We start from the raw sequence: 27657 nt of genomic DNA on the forward strand, positions 1-27657 counted from the left end.
CCTGTCACAAGTATGACCGTTTTCACATTTACCGATTGTCGGCAATCTCACAATATTGTCCTCCAATTGGCTGAGAATCTGCTGTTGGTGAGAATTAGCCAATCAGAGGACAATTTTGAGTGTCGGCCGATTAAGTGTGAAAATGGCCTATGGTTTGAATAATATGCTGATTATAATGTGCGCATCTTATAATTGACCGCTATCATCTGTTGCTAGCCAACTCAGCTCGTTGTGTACAACCAGCACGATTCATCGTAAGATAATCGGATTCTTGAGGTGATCTCATACTAAACCGGACACGACACAATTTGACGACCACCAACTCCAATGCTAAAGCCTTCCCACTCGGTAATTTTGTCCGTTCATGTTCGGCTGTGTGTGACATCATCCTTACATGCTTTCATCAATAAAAAATCATGCTATAGGAGCAGGCGATCTAAAAACATTCCTATATTTATGGAGAAAAGTGAAGTTTTGAGGGTCGTAAAAGATAACAGATCAGAAATTTATATCTCAATTCAAAATTTTATTTTCATCAATTTATAGGATATACCATATTAATTTTAATAAATAATATAAACAATAATTATATATATATATATATATATATTCATTTGGATGATGATACAAATAAATAATGGAATTACTAGGTCAGATAAGTTTGGATCAAGTTAATTATTGAATGAAAAAGAATAAAAAATTGTCAAAAACCCACTGATTTATTGATAATTATTAAAATTTCAGTGGTTTTTTGAAAATTTCTTAGTCTTTTTCATTCAATATGAATAATTACCACAATATCAACTTCTCAACTACACAAAAAGTGACAAGTTAATTACATTTTCAATTTCAAGCATGGCAAGCTAAATGCATCTCCTTTGTATTTATTGACCAGTCTTAGTAGAGCTAATTTATTCTCTTTGCTTTGAGAACTTTCTAGTTCAAAAAGTGTACACACGTTGAGTAAAAGATTTTCTTGAAGCGCAGAGTTAGTGTGTGAATGTACAGAGGCACAAAGAATAGATAAAGCTGTTTTCAAATTACCAAGGTAGAGTTGACAAACGGCCATGTTGTTCTGAACCATGAGATTGAACGGTTCAAGCAACGATGCTTTCTGGAAGGCATCATAAGCATCTTGAAAAGCATGCTGAGCAACAGCCATCAGACCTCTATCAACCAGTTCTTGAAGATCAGCTGTGTGACTAGCCAATGTACCAGTTTGAGTTTGTTTCAGGGAACGTGCTGTTTGAAAACATTTATCTGCACTTATCACATCACCCAATTGGAGTAGGACACGTCCTAGAGCTGAAGATAGCGCCCTTTTCTGAGAAGGTTGACTTTCATTCTTTATTAATAACTGCAGGACATCAACGGCAAGCATATAATCTTTCATTTGCAGTGCTACATTGACCACGGAATGAAGTACTCTTGCTTCTCGCTGTTTCCATAGATTCTTTGAGCTAGCGCGCTCTTCAGAACTCAATTCTAAATCACCACCCTCACTCTTTCCACTGTCCAAGTTTGAAATGATTTTTCGGACAACAGCCAGAATGGAATGTAAACGATCTAGAGCTTCTTGGTGTCGCTCACTTGATTCACCGAAGCTGGGCAAAACAGCAAGTAGCAAGCGAAACTGAAATGGAACCAACGTGCCCAATCGACCGCCATACAACTCTGGATAGAACTGATAGTAGAGGTCAGGTCTATCGCAATCCCACCATACACTAGCTTCAGCTTCAGCTAGGGAGTAGGATTGCAATTTTACAAGAAGTGCAATACGTGTGAACCATAACTGAATCGAATGAACTGTGTGCTTACTAGTATGTCCTGCTCTCCCAGCCCCTTGTCCATACATCTTCAACAAAACACCAGTTAAATTGACAGCTGCTTTAAAGCACTCTGCTTTGATCAACTCTCGAAGTCCTCGTTCATCTTGTGTAACATCTTTCATTGTTAAAATCCTCCTCTGATTGGCTTCTGCTTCTCCAAGAAAGTGAGTAACAACCTGTTCCACAGTATCAACAAGATCCTCATCAGGAATTACTCCAGGCATGGTAAGAAGTTGAGGATCAGTTGGCATAGATCCTGGTACAGACGAGGATTGTTCAAGAGCAAGTCTAGTTCTTTCAGATGGTATCCAGGCATCTCTACTACGATCATATTCATTACATCCTTTTGTACCAAAGAAAGGTTCATCATTATCAACTTTTTTTATTAAGTTATCTTGCATGTAATCAGAAGAGATACAGCTTGGCTCAACTGCAAGATTATAATCAATTCTCAAGTTGGGTTTGACGTTTCCAAGAGTAGTCGCTGCTTGTGTAGTTTGTAGAGTTGGAGAGCTTAGCATATCAAAGAAATCTCTAGCTGACCCATCTGGTTGATTCGCATTTACTGTTTCATTAGTTGAAAATACACGGCAAATAACAGGTTCTTCTTTTAATTTTAATTTAGATGCGTTTTGATCATTTGAGCTTAGATTATCTTCGGATTTAAAAGACTGATCAAAAATGGCAGTTGGATCACTTTTTGAAGAGCTTTGAAAAGGATCATCTGAAGCACTTGAATTAATGTCAATTGTACTTCTCATTAATGCAGAGTTTTCGCCAGATGCAGGTGACAGATCATCAAAGAAGTTATCACGGCTACTACTTGAAGAAAAGTACTGGTTGACTGCCGGTAATTGTTTATCGTCGTTATCCATTTTGATACTCGAGCTTCAGAAACAAAATAAAAAGTCTATTCACAACATTTTTATGTTTTACACAAAGTAACGTAGTGTTACCGTACAATACTAAAATTAGTAGGTCTACGTACAGGCAAAGTCTAAGCAAAGTTTTACCTGTTAACAACACTAGTCAATAACTGGTTTTACCAAGAATTGAGTTACCTTTTAGAAAACAAATACATTTAACCCATAACAGAACCACCAACAAATCTTTGCTTCACTATTTCACTGGTATCGTATCTGATGTCTGTTCTGTCATTAAAATTTTTTCAGATCAGACGACACAATAATAAACAGCAGGGGTTTTGTCCTTGTGTCAGTCAGCTGTCAACAAAAACCATGTTCAAAGACCAATTTCACATTCTCATAAACTATTTCAAATAAAAATGTAGTAAAAAAATCTTGAGATATTTTTTAAAACTATTTTCAAAATCTGATTATCAGATTTTATTTGAAGATTTGCAAGTTAATTACGGTATTCTTCTGTCGGTAGCATATGTTGGACAGACTGTCTGCAATCAAAACAGATGATCGGCTATTCTGTCTTCTGAAATCTTTCCTTATCCTTGCTCTCTCTTTTTCACTTGTCGAAGTCTGAAGCAATGGCCATTAGGCATCATTGCTCTTTTTATTTGTAAATTAATAAACTTATTAGTTTGAAGAATTTTCAAGAATCAATTGAATATGAAAATTTGGACTTCAGAGCATACTTTCAAGTAAGTTTAATTATTATCAACACCTCATATTTAATGTGAGTTCATTTTCTACTTGTTTATTATTAACCTTGATCCTGCTTTATAAACGCTACAGTCAAGTATATTTTTATGACTTCCTGGGTTTGTTTTTTTTTAATTTGATTTTCATTCAATAAATAATGCCATATCAGTTAATAAATTCATCAGCTAAAGTATTACATTAACGCATTCAAGTTGTTTCTGTAAGTTTTTCGAAAAACTCAAATACTGCTTGGTTTCTTTTAACTTTCAGGCTGTATTTATTCAATGATCTACTCTATTGATATAAAGAATAAAGATTTGTGCAAAAGGATTCTCTTGTGCATTTATAAATGAACTAATAATCAGTATTTTTAAGGAATTAGAGAATTTGTCAAAACAATTATAACCTAGCACGGTGTATAGTTTGAATTTATATATCCTACCTAATGTTATTTTACTTTGTATAATATTATATTATTCTAATTCATACCTGGGGTTTTAAAGTATCCAGTCACACTTTCAGAACTATCTACGGATAAAATATGTTGCATTATAATAATTATATGAGATTGTTCAAGTTGAGCTCTTTTTAAATTTGCACACACAATTTATTTTAATGAACGATGATCATGCGGTAAGTGAGTTGTTTTGAATACCTATTAAGTTCAATCGTGGTTACTAGTGTTGGCTAAAATATTGTCTTAAAATTACTTTAAATTAACGTGTTTACTTCATTTATTAAATTATTCTATCATGAATAATTAGTTATTATACTACGTTTAATTGGTATAGAATATAGAATGATTATTTGTTGCAAGGTAGTAACTTCTGTTATTTTTATAACTTGTTAGAATATTGTCTGATGTTTTAAATAACTTTTGATTTCAATGTCAAGATGTGATATGTGCTATTAGGTGTGATATTAAACACACTAGGCTAAACTTATTTGGCTGAAATTCAAATAAGTTTATTCCATGCCAATTATTGAAAATCCTTTCTTCTCACTCTCTTTGCCAACTTATATTTTGACAGTCATAAATCATATCTAATAGTTAATATTTGTTGAGTAGGGTTACAATGTCTCTCAGTTTCAAGTTGAATACTAAAATCTATCTTAGAAGCAAAAATATTTATAAAGTTCATATTATTTATGAAGCCAAGAAGCTCTCAATTCATAGATTTGCTTAATTTCTATTTTGCTAAAATAATTTAAGATGTAACTTGTTTACAAAAAACTCATCCCTATAAATGTTAATTGGAAACTTAAGGATAATATATAAGAATTTCCAGATGAAAACAACCAATTTATTATTAATACTATTACACAACCAAGAAGATGGCGAACCTGCCGAATGATCTCGTTGTCACAGTGAGGGATTAATTCATTTATTGTAAAATATCTGACTTCTAGTCGTTTTTTCTAATAGCAAAAAGAGATTTACTATTACTTGATTGATTGAAGGTATTGTGCCTTTCTGTTATTGTGCTTCATCGTGTTTTAACCCATTCTATGTTTGAATCCTCCTATTGACAAAGAATTTGTAAATGATTCCAAAATCTTTTTCAACCAAGTTGTGGTCTGTCAGTACAGTTTTATAAAGGGTCATTAATGCTATGATGAATCCTATGATAAATTTATGTTTATTGAAAACAACTTGAGCAGCTGTCGGTGCACACAGTCACGTCAAGTTTGACATGCTGTTGTCTGCTATGGGGACACTTACTTATCTTACTTTTGCAGAAGAAACCAAAAAACATCGACATATAAAGTGGTTTCGAGGTCTCCTGGCAGCTCATTTTTAACCGTCGGAGCCTACCTACCATCTACTAGTAGTATTCAGCATTGCTATTAGCCTATATATCATGTAAAGACTTGCCAGGTATAAGTTTCTGTCAGTGTGCAAATTCATGATCTCACAGTCTTACAGTACAAGACACACCTACTAAATATTACCTTAAATTACTTTCATCTTCACAAATATCAGAAGGTAGGATGGGATTACGTCAGGAACGTAATGGGATTAGTCTATTCGGAGTAGATTTTTGCCCACACCTTCTAACAGAATTCCCAGTGTCGCTCTGGGCCGGCTAGACTCAGTTAGCGACTGGGGTGAGCCGCAGCAGGGGACGGGAGACTTGTTGGGGCGTCCGCCAACCACCCTCGTTCGAGTCGGGGGTTGAAACAGAGTCTTGAGCACCTTGGAGAATTGCTTCCCTCTTTTAGGTAAGAGGGGCCGTGCTTTCGCACTACCTAACAGGGTTGGGCGTGGAGTGAGAGGAACAGGAACGATCTGGTGTCTGCCGTGATCTGATCTCTGTTACGGGAGTAACGTTCCCGATTTGCACTAGATGTCCTCCTGCTATTAGGATCCGAAATAGCAGGGTTTGAGAGCCTTTGAATTGGTTGCTGAAGTCGGTCACCGGGTCCCTAACCTCGGGCACCCGGGTGTTTTCCTGGGGTCAGGATCGTGGCGCGGAGTCGAGGAAAAGGCCTTCCCTAGCCTTTCTCGAGGTCCTCCTGCTATTCGAAGGCAAATCAGCAAGCTATAGGAGCCCGCGCACCGGGCTTCACCTCTAGTCATCGGGTCCCAAATCTCGGGCACCGTGTGCTTTCCTGGGGTCAGGATCGTGCCGCGGAGTCGAAGAAAATGCCTTCCCTAGCCTTTCTCGAAGTCCTCCTGCTATTCGAAGGCTGTGAATCAGCAAGCTATAGGAGACCGCGCACCGGGCTTCACCTCTAGTCATCGGGTCCCAAATCTCGGGCACCGGGTGCTTTCCTGGGGTCAGGATCGTGCCGCGGAGTCGAAGAAAAGGCCTTCCCTAGCCTTTCTCGAAGTCCTCCTGCTATTCGAAGGCGAATCAGCAAGCTATAGGAGCCCGCGCACCGGGCTTCACCTCTGGTTACCGGGTCCCAAATCTCGGGCACCGGGTGCTTTCCTGGGGTCAGGATCGTGCCGCGGAGTCGAAGAAAAGGCCTTCCCTAGCCTTTCTCGAAGTCCTCCTGCTATTCGAAGGCGAATCAGCAAGCTATAGGAGCCCGCGCACCGGGCTTCACCTCTGGTTACCGGGTCCCAAATCTCGGGCACCGGGTGCTTTCCTGGGGTCAGGATCGTGCCGCGGAGTCGAAGAAAAGGCCTTCCCCAGCCTTTCTCGAGGTCCTCCTGCTATTCGAAGGCGAATCAGCAAGCTATAGGAGCCCGCGCACCGGGCTTCACCTCTGGTCACCGGGTCCCAAATCTCGGGCACCGGGTGCTTTCCTGGGGTCAGGATCGTGCCGCGGAGTCGAAGAAAAGGCCTTTCCTAGCCTTTCTCGAGGCCCTCCTGCTATTCGAAGGCGAATCAGCAAGCTATAGGAGCCCGCGCACCGGGCTTCACCTCTGGTCACCGGATCCCAAATCTCGGGCACCGGGTGTTTTCCTGGGGTCAGGATCGTGCCGCGGAGTCGAAGAAAAGGCCTTCTCTAGCCTTTCTCGAGGTCCTTCTGCTTTTCCTGGTTCCCGCGATGATGTACCAGGGTACAGTCAGGTATTAACCAAAACCTGACGTTCGCTACTGGTTGAAACAGGCAGGTTGCTGCCCATAGTCGTCGAATTGGTCGAACAACACTCGCCCAAGTGAATGCTGAATCTCGGAGCTTCCAGTGTCTTCGATTAACCCCCGATAACCTCAGACACAACTCCTAGTAGTCGAAGGAGTCGGAGTACACTCAGGATACGAGATGTACTATGTTGCTAGCTGCGCGCTGCTTCCTTCACTCCCTCTGTCGACCGCTCGCACTGCTCACCCGCACTAGACTGAGCTCCTACTAGCCCTTCACGAGCCTCCCTCAGTGGTCGAGAGAGAGGGGAGTAAGGATGCGCAGCACTGCTGAGCGGTAGCCCAGCGGCTGGGCTGCTCGTTGGACTCTGTGATTTTATCAAGAGATAAAAGCGTCTTAGAACAAGCCATAAACTCAATTCCCCTCACTAGTTACGATATACATCGTGACACTATATTCAATTTTTATATCGAGAATGACAGCATCAGCGACCCGGTGCCTACCAAATTATCAAGAAATATTCCTTAATGGAACAAATTGCTTTCCCCTTTATTAAAAATCCGCAAAGCCAATGCAGGAAATGCGTCAAGGGTCTTCGTCAAACGGCAAATCTATAAGAGCTGGATTTCTAGTGTTATGGCCTTGGAAGTCACTCCGTGTGTTGAAATTTTCAAGATTTGCTCGCACAAATATAAAAATAATGGATGAAGCCATTGTACCGTAGACTGTTAGAGAGAAATTCAACAATCCATGTAGTCACTGATACAGACTGCCCTCTTTCGCAGTTTAACACTTATTCACACGCAGGTACATGACCCTAAAGGCCACAGCTCAGGATGCTATGAAGAAGAACATGATACACCACTAGCAAGCAGTGCCTGCTCACCACCTTCCTCAGCAAATACGTGACTCTTGAAAGCCTCTCACAGATGCCCTCAATGTGGAACTCCCAGGTAAGCCTTGGATCAATGGTGAATCCAAGGAGAGACACACTAGCTTTTAGACAGTAATAGCTTTTGCTGATGATACGTGTATACTATTTGAAGGAAACACCTGGGAGGAAGTTTTTAATCTGGCACAGGAAGAATTGATGAAAGTCGATAAATGGTTAAGAGAAAATTTGCTTACAGTAAATGCAACAAAAACGAAATTTTTAGCCTTTTCTCTGACAGAACGGACGAGACCACCGGATTCTTCAATAATCCTGCATCACTGTGGAAGCACCAACAACCCGTGTGATTGCCCTTCAATTCAACAAGTCAATGAAATAAAATATTTAGGAACAATAGTGGACAACAAATTCAAATGGGACAAGCACATTAATCTATCAATTACCCGGATCAGGAAGCTTCTCTACAAATTCTATCAACTCCGTAAAATCCTCAACTATGAGACATTAAAAACTGTTTATTTTTCTTTAGTGCAATCAATTTTAAGATACGTCATAATTATCTGGGGAGCTACGAATTTTACACATGTTGAACCTCTCTATAAACTTCAAAAACGAATACTAAAAATAATAGGCTTCAAGGAGAATCAATTCCCCACGAACATTCTTTTCAAGGACAGTAAAGTACTGAGTGTAAGACAACTCTACATCCAGGCTATCATCACGCGAATGAGGAGAAACAACGAACACATAAGACTGGCAGATCATAACCATCAAACAAGGCAGAGAAACACGTATTCAATAGTACCAAGGATGAACACTACATTTGGGAAAAGAAACTACACATATTTGGGACCAAAAATGTATAATTCAATACCAAGTTACATTAGGGAAGAATTCAATTTTTATTCGCCCTTATTTTTATTCGAAATCACTTATCTTTAACACATAAATATTTCTTGATTTATCCAAAGCTTTTGATTTTGTGAACCATAGAATATTATTGGAAATACTAAAAACTGTAGGTGTGAATGGTATAGAACTAAAATGGTTTGAATCATATCTCATAGGTAGAAACCAGTGTGTTGAGCTTACCAAGGTGGATGGGAATGAAATAGTAAAAATTAAATCTCAAAAACTGGAGGTCCAGGCTGGAGTACCTCAAGGCTCAATTCTGGGTCCCTTACTGTTTCTGTTGTATGTGAACCAATTACCAAAAGAGTTAAAAGATCACAGAGCTCTGTTGTTTGCTGATGACACATCGCTTATCTTTAACAATTATTTATTAGATAGTCTAGAAATAAATGCTTTTACTGGAGTACAGTCAATTGTCCAATTCTTGAAGCATAGGCAATTAACAATAAATAGTAAGAAATGTCAATTCCTACAATTCAAAAGTAAATATAATTCAGTAGAGGATAGAGAAATAAATGTGTTTGTAGAGGAAAATGAATTAGACCAAGAAGAGAAAGTAGCATTCTTGGGAATTTTATTGGACAGGAAATTAACATGACATCCTTACATTGAGAGGATATGTAATAAGATATCATCTGGGGTATTTGTCCTGCGGCAGCTTGCTAGGCTGAATGATAAAAAACTACTTTTAACTGCTTACCATGGACTTATACTATCTCATATTAGGTATGCTATTTTAGTATGGGGTAATTCATCTCAACAAAATATGGACAGGGTGTTTAAGATTCAAAAGAAGGCACTCAGATGTATAGAGAAAGTGAATAGGTTAGACTTTTGTAGGCCTTTATTTAAAAAGCTTGGTCTATTAACTGTGCCATCTTTGTATGTATATGAAGTTGTAATGCATGTGAAAACGAGTGGTGTGATCCAGAATTCAGATGTTCATGAGTATAATACGCGAAACAGAGCAGATTATCATATAAGGGGTCACAATAGTAGGTTATTTGAACAAAAACCAGATTATATTGGTAGGAAATTTTATAACAAGCTACCTCAAATCTTGAAAAGTAATGATGATTTGAAGATTTTCAAAAAACAAATTAAAAAATATTTAGTTGATAGAGCTTTTTATTGTGTACAAGAATTCCTTTCAAACCTAAACTAGGTTGAACTACTTAGTGTTAGAATTATTATGTAATAACATGACTTGTCTTATACTCCATGACTGGAGTCTTTAGGACGTAATTTAAAAAAAAAAATAAAAAATATTTTCCTGGTTGGTTGATATTAGAGTGGAAAATTGTGAAAATTTAGTTAGACTGTAAATATTGAAACTATTTATTCTTCATTCCACTCTTTACTGTTTTTCATTTTTCTAAAAATAACCTTTCTTATTATTATCCTTAATAGAACATTAATATTTATTTACTAATACCATAATTTTGTTTGTTTGTATTATACATTTTTACTAATTTTATTATAAAAAACTTTAATCCCATATCAGTGAATGAAGTTTGTAAATAGTAATTATTACACGCAATAAGCAACTAATTACTTATACCCCAACTCATATGATATATAGTGGGATGTATATTTATTCATTGTTGAAACACCGCTGATTTATGTAGTTATATTATCAATATTCTAATGTTGCATTCAATCTTCATTGTAATTAATAAGTTTTCATAATATGTGAAATTTGTTGCATAATTGGCTGTTGTACTGTAATTTATTGTAGATTCGTGTATGAACCAGAATGTATTGTAACTTACTTGAATAAATAAATTCAAAAAAAAAAAATCAAAAAACACTGTGAGTGCTGATGGGCTGACAACGACTTGGTATACACATTAATGTATGTGTTTTGTCCACATTTAGTAGCAATTCAAACACCCTCCAGCAGCATTCAAAATATTAAATACCATCAAACAACTCATCAGCCTCCTGTTGTACCTGGGTCGGATTTGAGCCACAAGAAATTAAGATGATAAAAATCGGCAAACTTTGGCGCCTTCAAGATCAGTTATATCAATAGATCAGCTCCATGATTTAAGGATTGGATAGCCTACCACAAGAAACATTTGTATCTGTTCATAATTTATTCATCCAAGAAAATACAGCTGAACAAAAGATATTATTCGACTTCTTGCCAATTTAGGATTGGCCCAAACTTGTTTGTCTTTTCTTATTGAAATTATTGGTAATTTCATTAACACTTGGGACCGGTTTCCGAGCTTAGGATTCGGCTAAGTTCTAGACTATAAACAGCTGGAGTTAGAAAAATTGACTTTCCGAAACGGGGCGTAGTCGTAGTCCATGTTTAAATTAAATTTCAAAAAACTAGAAAATTGAACACAAAATAAAATAAAGTGAAAATAGTGCAAAGTTTTAAATATTTTGAATTATTTAGGAATGTTTCATTTCGTCAAGGAAAAACGTTTCCAATTCTAGAAATGAGAAAATAAAGATTATCATAAAAACTGCGACCACGCCCCGTTTCGGAAAGCCAATTTTCTGAATCCAGCTATTTAAAGTCTAGAACTTAGCTAAATCCCGAGCTCGGAAAACGGTCCTTACTCCTCCAACTCTTTATTCTCATACAGTTCAATACTTTCGATCGCTTTCACATTGATTGTCTATTTTGTAGCCACCCGTGGGAGATGGTATGTCAAGCGGCGTGGAGAAAGTACCCTAACCCGATGAATCCGGCTGTCATCGGCACGGATGTGATCGAACGAAAGGTCGAAGGTGGTGTTCTTCTCACACATCGATTAGTTAGTTCCAAGTGGGGTCTTCCACGTTGGGTTCAGTCAGTGAGTACACTTTAAAAAATCACGTTAAAAATAATTTCGTGAAAAGATGGAAATATGATATTGTTTTTGTTCAAATTCTAATTCAATTAAAATTTATTAATCAAAAAACATATTTACAAAGTAATAGTGTAACAATATAATGAATATAACTCCCTGCATGGATGATTTGTCCGAGTGCAGGGAGGAGTCGAAATAAATCAGACAGTTAAAATACACTTGTTAAAGGAAATTATGATACTTGAACAAATTATGAAATCAAAGTAAAATATGAAAAAATATTTATATGATTACAGTATAAAACATACAATTGATAATAATTAATTTCAGCTCAACGGCGCTTTTAAGCTAGGTTTTCACTCGGCAGTCATAACTTTATTTTAATATTGTGTGGGGGAAAATAAAAAAAACATAATAATAAGGATGAATATGTGAAATATTATGTTGGCATTTTCAAAGGAAATATTCATCTACCGGGTGCAGCAGCAAAACTTCCTTTTTTAAGTATTTACAGTAAACTATATTCAGTAAACTTCTACGCTCAACACAAAATTCACTTGATTATCATGACGTGAAAGTTTTCTTTAGATTCAGATATAAGCAAGTTCAACGAGTAACACAATTGACATTCGATCAATCTCATTTATCAACACTGATTTGGTAGGCCGGCCTATCCATTGCCATTGATAGTCATTGTTAATGTAGTCAATGACCTATCACACCATTGACTCACGCGATATTCCAATGGTTGTTGCAGATCGCCATATTATTGTGATTGGGATTGTAATGACAAATTATCTACTCATTTACTGATATGACATAACTCATAGCATGTAGTAATATTTTTGGCCTTTGTTGTAATTACTCTGACCTCTAATCCATCATTTGTTGCACATTTGATATTTATCATTAATCATTTTTCGCAGACTGACATGCATTTTATTTAAATACAAAAAGATTTATACATTTTATTCAACATTTTTATCGTTTAATTTCTTCTCAATTACTGGAATTCTCCTATTTTAATCTCATCTTTCCAATGAAATTTGTATTAGATGACTACAATATAACTAATAATAACTTGAATCTCTCAGTAGAGTCTATGCTAATTTTTATTTGAAGAATTTATGTGTTGAATGCTCTACAACGATGTGAGGTATCTCTCACTAAATCATAGAAAGTACTGTATGAGTAAAAAACAAAACCGAATTGCAAAATTGAAATCTTGAACAGGAAGTGATTGGTAAAAATTCTCCAGGTTAAAGCTTAGTTTACACCAAAGTTATCTGTATAAATACAAATCGAGCCTCAAATTTTGACATTCAATAACTTTATGTGTGCACCGAATTTGATGATTTTTTTTAGTTATGTTCGTTATGTTCAGGACCAGGTTTATGACCTAACAAATTTATAATCCGACTTACACGGTCCTTTAAAGTTTACATGTAATCCTTATGGAAGAAGATTTGTGAGCTGGCCACATACAGAAATAAAAATCAGCTGTTATAATCATTTGCGTCATTCAACAGCCGTCGATAGATCTGTTCATCAATTTTTACTTTACCCTATTTCGTTACGTTAGTTTTTACGTTACCTATTACCATAGGTAAGGAAAGTATTGCTTTCCGAAAAAACTTGAGGTACACCAATTTCTAAATTTCTATACGTTTCAAGGTCCCCTGAGTCCAAAAAAGTTGTTTTTGGGTATTGGTCTGTGTGTGTGTGTGTGTGTGTGTGTGTGTGTGTGTGTGTGTGTGGTGTGTGTGTGTATGAGTGTATGTGCGTCTGTGTACACGAAATCTCATCTCCCAATTAACGGAATGACTTGAAATTTGGAACTTAAGGTCCTTACACTATAAGGATCCGACACGAACATTTTCGATCAAATGCAATTCAAGATAGCGGCTAAAATGGAGAAAATGTTGTCAAAAACAAGGTTTTTCACGATTTTCTCGAAAACGGCTCCAACGATTTTGATTAAATTCATACCTGGAATAGTCATTAAAGAGCTCTATCAACTGCCACAAGTCACATATCTGTAAAAATTTCAGGAGCTCCGCCCCATTAATGCAAAGTTTGAGTTTAGATTCTCATTATCAGGCTTCAGATACAATTTAAACAAAAAAAAATCAAGTGGAAAAGATTGAGCATGAAAATCTCTACAATTAATGTCCAGTAACATGTTCACCTAAAATTGAAAATAAGCTTGAAATTCGAGAAAATGTGATATCATCCAATTGCAAACTGTTGGCAACTGTTGATTCTATCAAATGATTCACTATGAAGAGATAGCAGACCTCGTATGTATCCAGCGTTATTGTCCTGTCACCAGCTGGCTAAGATCTCTGTTTATAAGTAGACTTGAGATGCGCGAGAACACTGGCGTCATTTGATCAATTTTCATAACGGCAAGGAAAGTTGTGTGAGTGCGCCACACCAGATTTTTTTACTTTCCTTGCCCTATTACCATAGGTAAGGAAAGTATTGCTTTCCAAAAAAAGGTACCCCAATTTCTAAATTTCTATACGTTTCAAGGTCCCCTGAGTCAGAAAAAGTGGTTTCTGGGTATTTGTCTGTATGTGTGTGTGTGTGTGTGTGTGTGTGTGTGTATGAGTGTATGTGCGTCTGTGTACTGTCACGAAGTAAAATTGTGACGAGAAAATAATAATATTATTGAAAGACGCTCGGCTATCAGCAAAGCTAGCTGACCGCGGAGATAAGGAGTGTATCGATGACGCACCATCCTCCGCGCATCGAGACGATTCTTACAGCCTCTGGCGGCGGCGAAACTCCATCCCCTCTACTTTGGGAGAGTATATAAACGCCGGACGAGCCCCAGACCACAGCATTCCTCTCCCAACCTTCCTCTCCTGTACAGCGGCCCGTTGGCTGCCGTACGTCCCTGACCTCCTGTCCTTGTACAGCGGCCCGTTGGCTGCCGTACGTCCCTGACCTCCTGTCCTTACAGCGGCCCGTTGGCTGCCGTACGTCCCTAACCTTCCATCCTCCCAGGGCACAGCGGCCCGTTGGCTGCCGTCCCTATCCTCTCACCCTCCCAGGGCACAGCGGCCCGTTGGCTGCCGTCCCTAACCTTCCATCCTCCCAGGGCACAGCGGCTCGTTGGCTGCCGTCCCTATCCTTCTATCCTCTCCGGGCACAGTGGCCCGTTGGCTGCCGTCCCTCCTGTCTATCCTTCCTCTTCCTACTATACTGGAGCGGAACCGAGGCCGTAAGGCCAATACAAAATTACCACGAAGTGGTGTCATCAGAGAAGAGAGCGACCTTCACGCCGTCAGAAGCACCAGGAGGTGCTGTCCACGCCAGCTGAGGCACAAAGAAGAAAGAAGAGGAACTTCGACTTGCCTCCTTTCCCCGCCCACATTACGACTGAGCTAAGTCATCCAGGGGCAACACCTGGGTATCAATCACCCACCTCTGAAGCTACTCAGGGTGTACGTGATAGTACACGATATCCCATCTCCCAGTTAACGGAATGACTTGAAATTTGGAATGTAAGGTCCTTACACTATAAGGATCCGACACGAACAATTTCGATCAAATGCAATCCAAGATGGCGGCTAAAATGGCGAAAATGTTGTCAAAAACAGGGTTTTTAGCGATTTTCTCGAAAACGGCTCCAACGATTTTGATCAAATTCATTCCTGAAATAGTCATTGATAAGCTCTATCAACTGCAACAAGTACTACATCTGTAAAAATTCCAGGAGCTTTGCCCCATCTATGCAAAGTTTGATTTTAGATTCTCAATTATCAGCCTTCATATACAATTTAAACAAAAAATTTCAAGTGGAAAAGATTGAGCATGAAAATCTCTGTAATTAATGCCCAGTAACATGTCCACCTAAAATTGAAAATGAGCTTGAAATCCGAGAAAATGTAATTATTAAATTGCAAACTGTTGACAACTGTTGGTTCTATTAAATCATTCACTACGAAGAGATAGCAGACCTCGTGTATCTCCAGCGTTATTGACCTATCACCAGCTGTCTCATAAACACTTTGAATAGTAGACTTGAGATGCGCGAGTACACTAGCGTCAGGTGATCAATTTTTATAACGGCAAGGAAAGTTGTGTGATGCGCCACACCAAATTTTTTCTACTGATTCACACAATTTTAATTCTAAATGATGCCAGGGTACGAATGACGTCCAAACTTGGGTCGTAGAACTCGAAATGCTGTAAATTTAGAATATGCACGGGAAAATCAGCAGTAAGGAGATATTATACCATTGAATTATCAGCAAGTTGCAGTCAACTACACAACTACAAATACAAATTGCTACACAACTAACTAAGCACATAGCAAGTCCATATTGAGATATAAATGTAAATATTGATTGTTGGATAATTTTCATAAATATATAATGCATCAGATTAAGCTAAGGCTAAGCGCACCTTAGGCGCGGCTTGGTGATACAAAGTGTCGATCTTATGGAGATTGATCACCGTTCCACGCCATGCCCGATTCAGTGTGTGTGAGCTTTTCTACTCAAACCAATAAGCAAGAAGCACCTGGATGCAAAATGCCACATCGCGCCTCCTCAGGTGTGCATCCAGCTAAAGTTTGTCATGAGATGGATTAACTATTTGGCGGTACGAAGTTCGCCGGGCCAGCTAGTTAACAAATAATGTTGATAACCTAATCCTTAATATCGGGGCACCGAGCTCGCCGTTATTTTTATTTATTGATAAACTGAACACAATTCTCTAAAATGGTCGTGAAATATATTTCACAGCTGGTTATACGTCATCTTATGAATTTCGGGGATGCGATATTTTGATTTTTCTCATACTCACTCGCTCACTCACTTTTTTACTATCCACAGACGACGAAAGTCTCAGCTGTTTCAGCCAAGGATGAATTCTCCTTTTAATGTTTTTCAGTGAGTTTTCCCAAGGATGAGACCTAGTGCAATCGAATTTTTATATCATAAACCTACTATGTTCCAAATTTCGTGAGAATCGTTAGAGCCGTTTTCGAGATCCGTTGAACATAAATAACCATAAATAAATATAAATAACCAGACATAAAAATACAGAAATTGCTCGCTTAATATAATAGGATAGATTCTATTAGATTGAACATAACTTATCATACACATGATGAACATATGTGTTTGTCAAGTTCCGTTCAATCTAATAGAATTTTTAAGGAGTAAGCTATTAACATTTTGTTAATAACTTAGGTGTAAACGCAGCTTTCTGCGATTAATACGATTTTGTAGCAAGAGATGAAAGGTATGGACTCTGTGGACTGAAAAATGGATTAAATTTTGTAAATTCTATTTTTAAATATTTAAAATCACGTTTACTAGATTGTGGGCTGTTTCTTTGTGTATAGATCAATAGTCAATTCGGAGGAATGCTTTCCCATTGAAATATTGTGAAGTTTATTCTAAGTTGGAGAATGAATTATTCAAACCTGAATTTGCTTCATTTTTGTGTATCATTACATTGGTGGACTTTCATATTATGTTTATTTTACAGATTGTGGGACCATCAAATATTTGTTATGCCATTGAAAAATCCGAGGTCAATCCCAGTTCGAAACAGATGATTCTAAAGACAAGAAATGTAAGTTTTGTTGGATTCTTCACCTACTATGAAAATTTGACTGCTTTTTTATTTTATTTGAATATAAAATTAAAATATATGTTTTGTCCTTCATATTTTGATAGACAATATACTGAATTAAAGTATAAACAACATACTGAATTAAAGTATCATTTCATTTTTAAAAGTCTGCTGCAAATGCATAACGCAAGCCATACGGAGCTTTTATTAGGCGTTTTTAGGGTCTGATCTCCGATAGGCTGATTCCCGAACGCCATCTCAATCAGCTGATAAGCCAATCGGAGAGGTTTCTGCCCTGCCGACTCTAAAACGCCTGAAACCCTTTTCTTATGGCAGAATGAACATTGATGGCATTGTGCTTGACTTTTAAGTTCATAAGATTGTATTTTCATCCTCGTCACTATTACTTCCTTCTTTGTATTCTCAAAGTAAAAAACTGTCAATTTTCTATTACGAAACTCTGAATAAAAGAATTGAACTATTTAATTAAATAATTGCTTTTATTGAGGGCGGAGTTAGAACTCTAGTTCCTCTCTGCTACACAACCCTAAAAGAAGTTGAGACTTGACAAAATGTCCAAGTTGCCCAAACGTTTTCATGCGAGCCCATATGACTGGATATATTCAATTCGACAACATAGTGGATTGTCATGCAGGATTGTCTCATTGAATATATCCATTCATAAATGGGCTCGCATGAAAACGTTTGCAATTTCGCACAATTTGACAACGCGGAATTTTTTCCACGTTTAAACATTTTTTATTTAGAGTATATTGGCTATACTCAGACAGTGCAAACATTAGTTTTCAGCACGTGGCGTCATGGCCAATGTAATTTTTCACAAGAATAGGAGCACATTGTTGCAATTTTTATGCTGATTTTATTAAAATAACCAAAGCTCTCTTTCCGCTCTTTCTCTCAAACAAACAAATAGCTCACAGGCTTTCTGGCTTTTGTAAAATTTGGCAGCACTGTACTCGATGAAAGTAATGCTGCAATATATGCCCACGCTATACAATAGTATTGGACTGATTAATTTCAAATTGCAGAAATTATGAATTGAACATTATTTGTTGCAGTTGACATTTGGCAGTTTCATTGATAAAATTTACCCTTACTAATATCAGTGAATCGTGTCACAATAATAAAAACCTACTTTCTCTGAAATACAATTAACTTACAATGCTAAAAATATCATCACGACTCTTTTAAGAGAGCCAATTCCAGTATTAGGCTCGCCGCAAAAGTAAACCCATGCTAATCCACGAAAAGCAATTCACGCCGTGGGATGTTTTGTGAACCATTGGTAGGCTTCTCTAGACATCTGTGTAATACATGCAATGAATAATCCACTTGTCAGCTGATTGATTATGAATAATTCTATAGCAATGGTTTACAAAACATCCCACGGCGTGGGTTGCTTTTCGTGGATTAGCGTGGGTTTACTTTGCGGCGGGCCTTAATAATCAATTCACCTGACGATGTGTAATTTTATGACATTTCCCTATGCTTACCTATGATGTCTTCCTATCTCAATTCAATTTTTGAACTTTATTCAATTGCTTACTCACCATCAATTTTCTACAAAAATATTGCAGTGGAAAAATATTGACTTGTGATTTATACTCGTAAATTAATTACTCGGCAAAATGCATTATGCAAAATAATAAATAATGCGTATAAAAAGTAAATGCTACACAGTGGTTAAATGTTTAGTTTCCACGATAAAGACTGTTTTTTAGCTTTTAAATTGATGATACATTTTTACAGTATGTCAAGTAACTTAAATGTATAAAATATTATTTGAGGGTGCTTATGGTACCTACTAGTTTATAGATATATTTACATGAATAGGTGCCCTATATGACTGTCAAAGTGTGTTATATTGTGTGTTCATAAGTATTTCACAAATTATTCACTCTTTTTATTACAGTGAGTTAGTTGTCAATAATTTATTATTCCATTTGAGATGGTTTCTGCCAACTTGAAATGATTGGTTTTTCCTACTTTTCTAAATCAACTCGTAGTTTTGTCATTAAAGTGTAATGGGAATAGAAAATAGATCATTACTACTTATCTAATCTGATATGAAATATTGTGTGTCATCAAGTATAGTTATAAATGCATGCTAATAAATAAGTAAAATTAATATAGAATGTTCGAAATAGGGTAAAAATAAATTGAGAATGTGATGTTTGTGAATACCACTAACAATTCTATTAGGATAATATATCTATAAATTAAAATTGATGTAACTTTCTACTTTGGATACACTAGTGACCCCCTGGGTTGCATAACTCGCTCAAGAACGGTTGTATTGTAATCTTTGAAACCCGCAACTTCTAATTATACAGAGTTGGTGAAAATTTTGGAAACAGCTAAATATTTATTCTACAAGAATAATAATTATTTGACTGTAGGTTTCATTGGAGTTCCTATTTGAAATGAAAAATTACTCTTCACTTCAACATCTTTGTCCCTCAGATGAATCCAAATTCATGATACATGATTTCGATAAAGAGCTCCAAGAGAAAATGAATGGCGGGAACCGCATATTGATATCTCAGCCCGTATCAGTTTGTTGATGTAAAGGTTGTACAGTACGCATCCCGTAGCTTTGCCTCCGTGAATTTAAAACGCCATGTATTGGCAAGGTATGGTTCGCGGGGTGATATTCCTACTTTTGCTTCAAATTCCCAAGATCCCTAAATGGAAGAATCTCCCTACACACAGAGATTCTTCATAAATGAGAGAGTTGCAACGTATCACAAACAACGGAAAGAGCATTTTGAACGAATGTCAGCTGATAGGCTGTGTTGTGCCAGAGACAAATAAACTGTTTAAATAATTAAACAGTATCTTTACTCTATGGTTTTGCTTTTTGCTAAAAGGACGTACTCCCAAAAGCTCCTTGTGTATCTGCGGATGCAACACGTTACTTTTGAGGAGATACAAAAGAGCATCTGTTGCTTATGGAAATATACATTTTTCGAAAATTTTTCGATGTTTTTGAACGGGTAGTATTGTAATCTAGTGGCCCTCCGCCGATAGGCAAAACTACAGAACCCGGACTGTAAATATTATGTTGTATATTAACATAGCCACCTCTAATACAAGGCCGCGGCCTACGCTATTGCAACGTCGCAGTGTAGGCCTACAATCTAATACATGATTGGTGAAAAAGATCAGCTGGTATTTTTTTAAATATTTTTCACCAATCATGTATTATGCACTTTCAATGTTATTTGTTATGTCCTGAAATAGGACGAAGTAGTGATTCAATTTTGCTGTCCAACGAACTTGACCTGTAAAAAAGGTTTGAAGAATACGTGTTCAAAATTTAATGCTGATAGGTCAATTCTCTCTTAAGTTATTGTAGAACATACAAACACACGAACGACTTTGGTCTTCAGTAAGTCAAAAGAGAGTTGCCATTTTTATGCTGATTTTATTAAAATAACCAAAGCTCTCTTTCCGCTCTTTCTCTCAAACAAACAAATAGCTCACAGGCTTTCTGGCTTTTGTAAAATTTGACAGCACTGTACTCGATGAAAGTAATGCTGCAATATATGCCCACGCTATACAATAGTATTCAACTGAATAATTTCAAATTGCAGAAATTATGAATTGAAAATTATTTGTTGCAGTTGACATTTGGCAGTTTCATTGCTGTGGATGAGACTCTGAGTTATCAACCGCATCCTGAAGATGTATCAAAAACGTTACTCAAACAGGAAGCAGTTGTTACTGTTCAAAGTGTTCCACTTCATAACTATATGGAAGATCTACTGACGAGTACTATCATGACGAACGCTGGCAAGGTAACTACCAGCCATTCACTCATTCAATCAAATCATTAAAATCAATAACTTGATTCTGGAATTGAGATAACCATTCTAATGTATGATTTTAATTAATTATATTTTTTATTAGTATATTTTATGATTTATCAAAATAAGTGATCCTCTTGTGAAACAAACATGATTGCAAAACAAAAACAATTTGGGATTATAGAAGAAGAAGTAACTTGTATAATCATTTTAAACAATAATGATAAAATAGCCTTGAATCGTAAACGTTTCACTAACTCACTCATTTACTGCAATCTTCTATTACAAATCCCACTGTCAACTGCTGTCACTCAATGAATAGATTACAACTTGTTTCACCAATTGTGATAATCTATTGAATTTACTATCTATTACAATTACTATCTATTAATTTACTATCTATAATGGTGATTCGAGTTGAAAATAGATCTTATTGTTCAGGGTGTCCACGCGGCGAGAAAACCGGGAAATCCGGGAATTGTACGTGAATTTCATTTGAGCGGGAAATGTACGAGAATTTAGTCGAGATACGGGAATTTTTTGATACTTCCGTCAACTAGCTAATTGTATATTGATTAAGGACAGAGTTGAAATTTAGCAAGTGGATGAGTGGTGTATTAGTGATGGATGATGCATGTTGGTGTATCGATGTGGCGTTTTATAAATATAGTGTATCGATACGGCGTTTTATCGGTGCCGCATATTGATACGTTCTATCGGAACAAGGAGGTTTCTTTCGATATTCATTATTAAGTCCACTCATGCCGAACCGAACTTCGAACAGCGCAGCGAACCGCTCAGCGAATTCAAACAATAAAATGTTGTCAATTGGTGAATCTTTCTCAATTTTAATAATGGAAGATCTACTGACGAGTACTATCATGACGAACGCTGGCAAGGTAACTACCAGCCATTCACTCATTCAATCAAATCATTAAAATCAATAACTTGATTCTGGAATTGAGATAACCATTCTAATGTATGATTTTAATTAATTATATTTTTTATTGGTATATTTTATGATTTATCAAAATAAGTGATCCTCTTGTGAAACAAACATGATTGCAAAACAAAAACAATTTGGGATTATAGAAGAAGAAGTAACTTGTATAATCATTTTAAACAATAATGATAAAATAGCCTTGAATCGTAAACGTTTCACTAACTCACTCATTTACTGCAATCTTCTATTACAAATCCCACTGTCAACTGCTGTCACTCAATGAATAGATTACTACTTGTTTCACCAATTGTGATAATCTATTGAATTTACTATCTATTACAATTACTATCTATTAATTTACTATCTATAATGGTGATTCGAGTTGAAAATAGATCTTATTGTTCAGGGTGTCCACGCGGCGAGAAAACCGGGAAATCTGGGAATTGTACGTGAATTTCATTTGAGCGGGAAATGTACGAGAATTTAGTCGAGATACGGGAATTTTTTGATACTTCCGTCAACTAGCTAATTGTATATTGATTAAGGACAGAGTTGAAATTTAGCAAGTGGATGAGTGGTGTATTAGTGATGGATGATGCATGTTGGTGTATCGATGTGGCGTTTTATAAATATAGTGTATCGATACGGCGTTTTATCGGTGCCGCATATTGATACGTTCTATCGGAACAATGAGGTTTCTTTCGATATTCATTATTAAGTCCACTCATGCCGAACCGAACTTCGAACAGCGCAGCGAACCGCTCAGCGAATTCAAACAATAAAATGCTGTCAATTGGTGAAACTTTCTCAATTTTAATAATGAAATATCTGTACTGTTGATTTATTTTACTGATTTCGGCTTCTAATCATCAGTTCACGTAGTGTCAATTATATCTGAAATAATTTCAAGATATAATAGGCTAATTTTCCAATCACTGATTTTTTTTCTAAACATGATTAGAATATTATTTGATTTCGATTCTCTTATCATACTTTCTTGTGAATCAATAATAAATTGATCATCCATTGAATCGATAGGTGGTAATGAATAAATTAAAACCAATTGGAGAATTCAATCAAACAGGCTCTAGGATATTATAATAAATTTGGTAGCAAAATTATTTAGAGTAGTTATAATAACCTATCACGAAAAATTAATATTATCCACCTTGCTTATCCGGTTTTGATCAAGGTCATTTCAAATAAGTAACATATTGGATAAACTGTTTTCATCTGCTTAATGTTTTTGTTTTTAATTATGTAACCGCAATGCGAAAACGCATTCTTCGATGTGTTTATATTTGCATCAATAAATTGTAAATGTTATCTATGATATTTTTATTCAATTATAATTTTTCCGCCCCTTCCTCATTCAAGTCATTAAGTCAAGTCACTGATAGACTGACTGACGCACTGTACAGTCAGCCGAAAACGCTGTGGAGTGTCGTTTAGAGTAGAGTTCAGTACTCTTCTGAATGTTGCAAATCGATTTAAATAACACTCCCTTATTCCTTGATCAAAACTTTTTTATTGATTAGCAGGTAACACGTGCTCTGCAAGGGTCTATTTTAAAACTTTACAAACTGAAAACTTGACGTAATGAAAATTTGGAGAATTTAAAATGCATATAGTCTTGAGTTGACTAGGTTTAAAAAATCTGGTGTGGTACACTCACACAACTTTCCTTGCACATTTAACTGTACTGTAAGCCTCATTCTTGAACGAGAATAATTTAGGTTAGGGGAATAACATAATGACGATTGGCGGCAACATATATTTGAAACTACGATTGGACTACTGTATGTGTATATATTATAATATTGTTTTCAGAGTACTTTTTCTTTGTGTAAATTATTGTGAAATTCGATGATTTTTTTTAAAAGTCGTCAAAACAGCTGCTCTACAGATTAAATATCTCGACTATGTGTTCTTTTTATAAACTGCTCTACCTAACTCATGCACGAAATTGAGGTTTCAAAGTCAATTTCTCAAGGATGGGGTGGACCACCCCAGGGTAGTTTCCCAGGGAAAAGACTCATGCCAGTTGATAGAGCTGATAAATAACTATGCAGGGTATGAATTTGAAAAAAAATTGGTCAAGTGGGGTGGACACCCCATTAGTTTCCCAGGGAAAAGACTCATGCCAGTTGATAGAGCTGATAAATAACTATGCAGGGTATGAATTTGAAAAAAATTGGTCAAGTCATTTATGAGAAAATCGTGAAAAACATGATGTTTTAGTAATTATCCGCCATTTTGCTCAAGAATATTACAGAACTCCTGCAATTTTCCCAGAAATAAGACTCATATCAGTTGATAGGACTTATAAATAGCTATCCATGGTATAAATTTGAAGAAAATCGTTAGAGCCGTTTTCGAGAAAACCGTGAAAAACATGGTTTTTTAGTAATTATCCGCCATTTTTCTCAAGAATATTACGGAGCTCCTGCAATTTTCCCAGAAATGAGATTCATGTCAGTTGATAAGGCTTATCAACTATCCATAGCTATCCATGGTATAAAATTGAAGAAAATCGTTAGAGCCGTTTTCGGAGATAACCGTGAAAAACATGTTTTTTTAGTAATTATCCGCCATCTTGAATTGAATTTCTTATTGTCGGATCCTCATGGTATAAGGACCTTAAATTTAAAATTTCAAGTCAATCGGTTAATTAAGAATTGAGTTATCGCGTTCACAGACATACACACACACACACACACACACACCACACACACACACACACACCACACACACACAAATCATGTTTTTGGACTCAGGGGACCTTGAAACGTATAGAAAACTTGGAATTAGGGTACCTTAATTTTTTTGGAAAGCAATACTTTCCTTACCTATGGTAATAGGGCAAGGAAAGTAAAAATGATTGAAATTAATTATCAAATATGTTTTATTGTAACTATTGAACTTTTTTTTAATTTGACTACTTTTATAGAGAAGAAAAATACAAATAGTTTTAATTTGATGAATTTTATGAACTATCCTTAGCTTCTAATCAATTGCAATTTTCAGGGTCGCCAGGCGATGGAATGGGTTATAGGGAAAATTGAAAAAGAGATGAGCGATATAAAAAATTCTGCTGTTAAAAGCACTGATGAATTATTAAACCAAACTAAAAAATCGTTCGGTGACATTACAACAACGGCTAGAAAATCTATGGATGAATTATCTTCAGCAGCAAAAAAGTCTTTTGATGAATTCCACAATGTTGCAGGCTCAACCACATTTCAAGGAATACCAAAATTCTAAGAATTACTAAGTCAAAAAAAAAATCTCCTAGAATGTATTATCACTTTATAAAATCATCATCGATGACACAAGATTTTTTATTGATGCATCAATGTTACAAAATTTAACGTTAATTTGGCTTAATAATATTAAATTTTCATACTCTATGCTACTGTCTCATATTTTTTAACATTTCGAGAAACCGCACCGAAATACATTGATGTCTAGTCGTTTTATCACTCAGAATGGCTTAGCAATAAATTTAGATATTATTTAGAACAGTTAATTTTGAAAGTTCCGTTGTAAACAGTATTATGAATATATGTGTACATGTATTGCTTCTTTAGTTTTATTATTTGTTGAGATTTTTAGAAATGATCTATTAAATCAAATTAGAATAACCATGTTATTTTTGTATCTGTACAGTAATGTTTTCTCCGACAGTTTTTGGTTCCTGATTATTTTTAAACTGAATAAATGAAATATTTATTGATGAAATTCAATATTCATTTTGAAAAATCTGACCCGACATTATGAATGTTAAAAGACATTAGAAGTTAAATTGATTGCAAATGTTTTCTTCTATTATGTAAAAATATTATTATTTTCTAAATCGTAGGGTTTATCTAAAACTTTTTATTTAATTCGAAGTTTCTTCATACTCATTACTTTGACATTTCCATATAGATCTCAACTTTTCGAGTACTAAAATGTCAGTCAGGTGTTTAGAAGCTTGCGCAGATCCACGCACATCGTGACGTCGACGGAAGCGGGAAGCCGTCCGTGATTAGATGGTTGAAAATGCCGCTGTTGCTGTCACGCGTTTCGCACCGGTATGCGCAAGGTGCAAATCATTAACATTTCACCAATCAACTCAAGTTTTTGGTTCAAAGATCCTATCTTTGATAATAAGTAGAAATAAAGCTTCTGTATTCCTGTGTGTCTAGACTATTTAATTCTTAGAGTTGTCTATCCTTGATACCGCCATTGTTGAGTACAAATTTATAATTTATGTAATCATACTATGCCACTTGCCACTGCTTTCATATCTATTATTGTAATTTGATATTCTAAAAGACTTGATTCAATTTTATTCAAGATAGTGTGAAGAATTTAATTCGTTTTGGATAAGATATGGTGCATAGAAATTGAGATAAATGATATGAATATTGCTAATTGAACAGCATTGTGATAAAGAGAGATCATCCAGAATAAGTGACTATTTTTTCAGAAATCGAATTGGAAAAATATAGACTATGAATCGAATGTTTTATTTTTTATTTTAATTTAATATTCGAATAGTCTTGTAAATATATTTGTAAATGTTTATTTGTTTAGAATCATTTTATAAAAATATGCGACATTCCTCGTAATATATTATGTTTCGTCTGAAGAAATGAAGTAATTTACCATGCGTTTTCGATTTTTTAAACTATTGCTAATTTTCCCATTTTGCTCTTCTCCGAATTGATGTTATCTTACATTCATTCTTCTTACAAAATCCTTTTAAGAATATTTTATTCTGTTCACAGACTTGTATCTGTATCTACAAACTTATAAAAAAGTTAATCACATGTAATGAAACTGATGCTATTGTAATAATTTCCTATCAATTTAGATTCATGAGTTTTGAACAATATAATTACAGTCATTATTCCTGAGTTTTGAACAATATAATTACAGTCATTATTGCTTTGTTCAGTGGAAACTGAATAATTCGTTGAATTGCAAGATCAACTTTAAATGCCGGTTGCACAACAGCCGTTCAAATTTTAACGATGATTAATTCCACGAGAACCAATCAGAGAAGCCGTCTTTTCAAAACCGCCTTCCTTGATTGGTTCTTGTGAAATTAATCACGGTTAAAATTTAACCGGCTGTTGTGCGACCGGGCCTAAGTGTCTAAAAAATATGTTTTAGTGCACATTACATTTCTACTTGTTTGATAGCAAGAGGTAAGATAAAAAAGTGTAGTTATCAAAGTCCAGTAGGTAGGTGGTTTATAAAAATTGGTAACAACTAGCTAGATATTTGACCATCAAATCAAATCTTTCAACACGAATTTAATAGTATATGAAACAATCCAAGAATTCTCCATTGAGGTGTGACTGTTAAGTACATTTTTACCCGGAGTAATTTAGTAAACTTCTCATAGTTATGCTATTTTTAATTTACTGTTCTAATAGATGGTAAATAATATTGTGACGTTATGAAAATAAATTTATTGTCAGCATCAAACTCCTGTATTTTATTCTATCTTGAGAATCCCTGTATATACTTGAATAATTTAGAAGTAGAGGTTTTATTGATTATAGCCCAGTTTCTAGGGCACATATTGAATCTAATGTACTATTAAACCTATTAGATTAATCCATTAGTCTATTATTATCCATTAGATTTAATTTTAATAAGTGGCCCAGAAACCGTGCCTAAATATTACATGTTGTTCC

The 27657-nt window shown here is 35.8% G+C and overlaps 2 protein-coding genes across 3 annotated transcripts; one reads left to right on the forward strand and one right to left on the reverse strand.

Annotated features, from left to right (window-relative positions):
• Window positions 1-510: 510 nt before the first annotated feature.
• On the reverse strand, window positions 511-3009 carry LOC111048085 (trafficking protein particle complex subunit 12). The gene has a single exon (XM_022333930.2). The coding sequence runs from the start codon at window positions 2702-2704 to the stop codon at window positions 836-838; it is 1869 nt and encodes a 622-aa protein (XP_022189622.2). The 5' UTR covers window positions 2705-3009; the 3' UTR covers window positions 511-835.
• Window positions 3010-3088: 79 nt separating this feature from the next.
• LOC111048086 (protein slowmo) lies at window positions 3089-27445 on the forward strand. 2 transcript variants are annotated; one of them, XM_039424342.1, is made up of 5 exons: window positions 3089-3444; window positions 11434-11599; window positions 17105-17191; window positions 20839-21012; window positions 25895-27445. In XM_039424342.1, the coding sequence occupies exons 1-5, from the start codon at window positions 3413-3415 to the stop codon at window positions 25934-25936; spliced, it is 501 nt and encodes a 166-aa protein (XP_039280276.1). In that variant the 5' UTR covers window positions 3089-3412; the 3' UTR covers window positions 25937-27445. The 2 variants fall into 2 exon arrangements, with proteins under 2 accessions (XP_039280276.1, XP_022189623.1); XM_022333931.2 differs by having other exon boundaries at window positions 24992-27355.
• Window positions 27446-27657: the final 212 nt, after the last annotated feature.

Source organism: Nilaparvata lugens, chromosome 3, assembly GCF_014356525.2.
Source record: "Nilaparvata lugens isolate BPH chromosome 3, ASM1435652v1, whole genome shotgun sequence".
Classification (NCBI taxonomy): Eukaryota; Metazoa; Arthropoda; class Insecta; order Hemiptera; family Delphacidae; genus Nilaparvata; species Nilaparvata lugens.

What these genes read in the sequence shown, in the direction of transcription:
- LOC111048086 (XM_022333931.2), top strand. Translation starts at nt 3,413, where the DNA reads ATGAAAATTTGGACTTCAGAGCATACTTTCAA. An exon ending in TGATTCTAAAGACAAGAAAT is followed by an intron (nt 17,192 to 20,838) that starts GTAAGTTTTGTT and finishes TATTTGTTGCAG; the next exon opens with TTGACATTTGGCAGTTTCAT. An exon ending in TCATGACGAACGCTGGCAAG is followed by an intron (nt 21,013 to 24,991) that starts GTAACTACCAGC and finishes TGCAATTTTCAG; the next exon opens with GGTCGCCAGGCGATGGAATG.
- LOC111048085 (XM_022333930.2), bottom strand. Translation starts at nt 2,704, where the DNA reads ATGGATAACGACGATAAACAATTACCGGCAGTCAACCAGTACTTTTCT.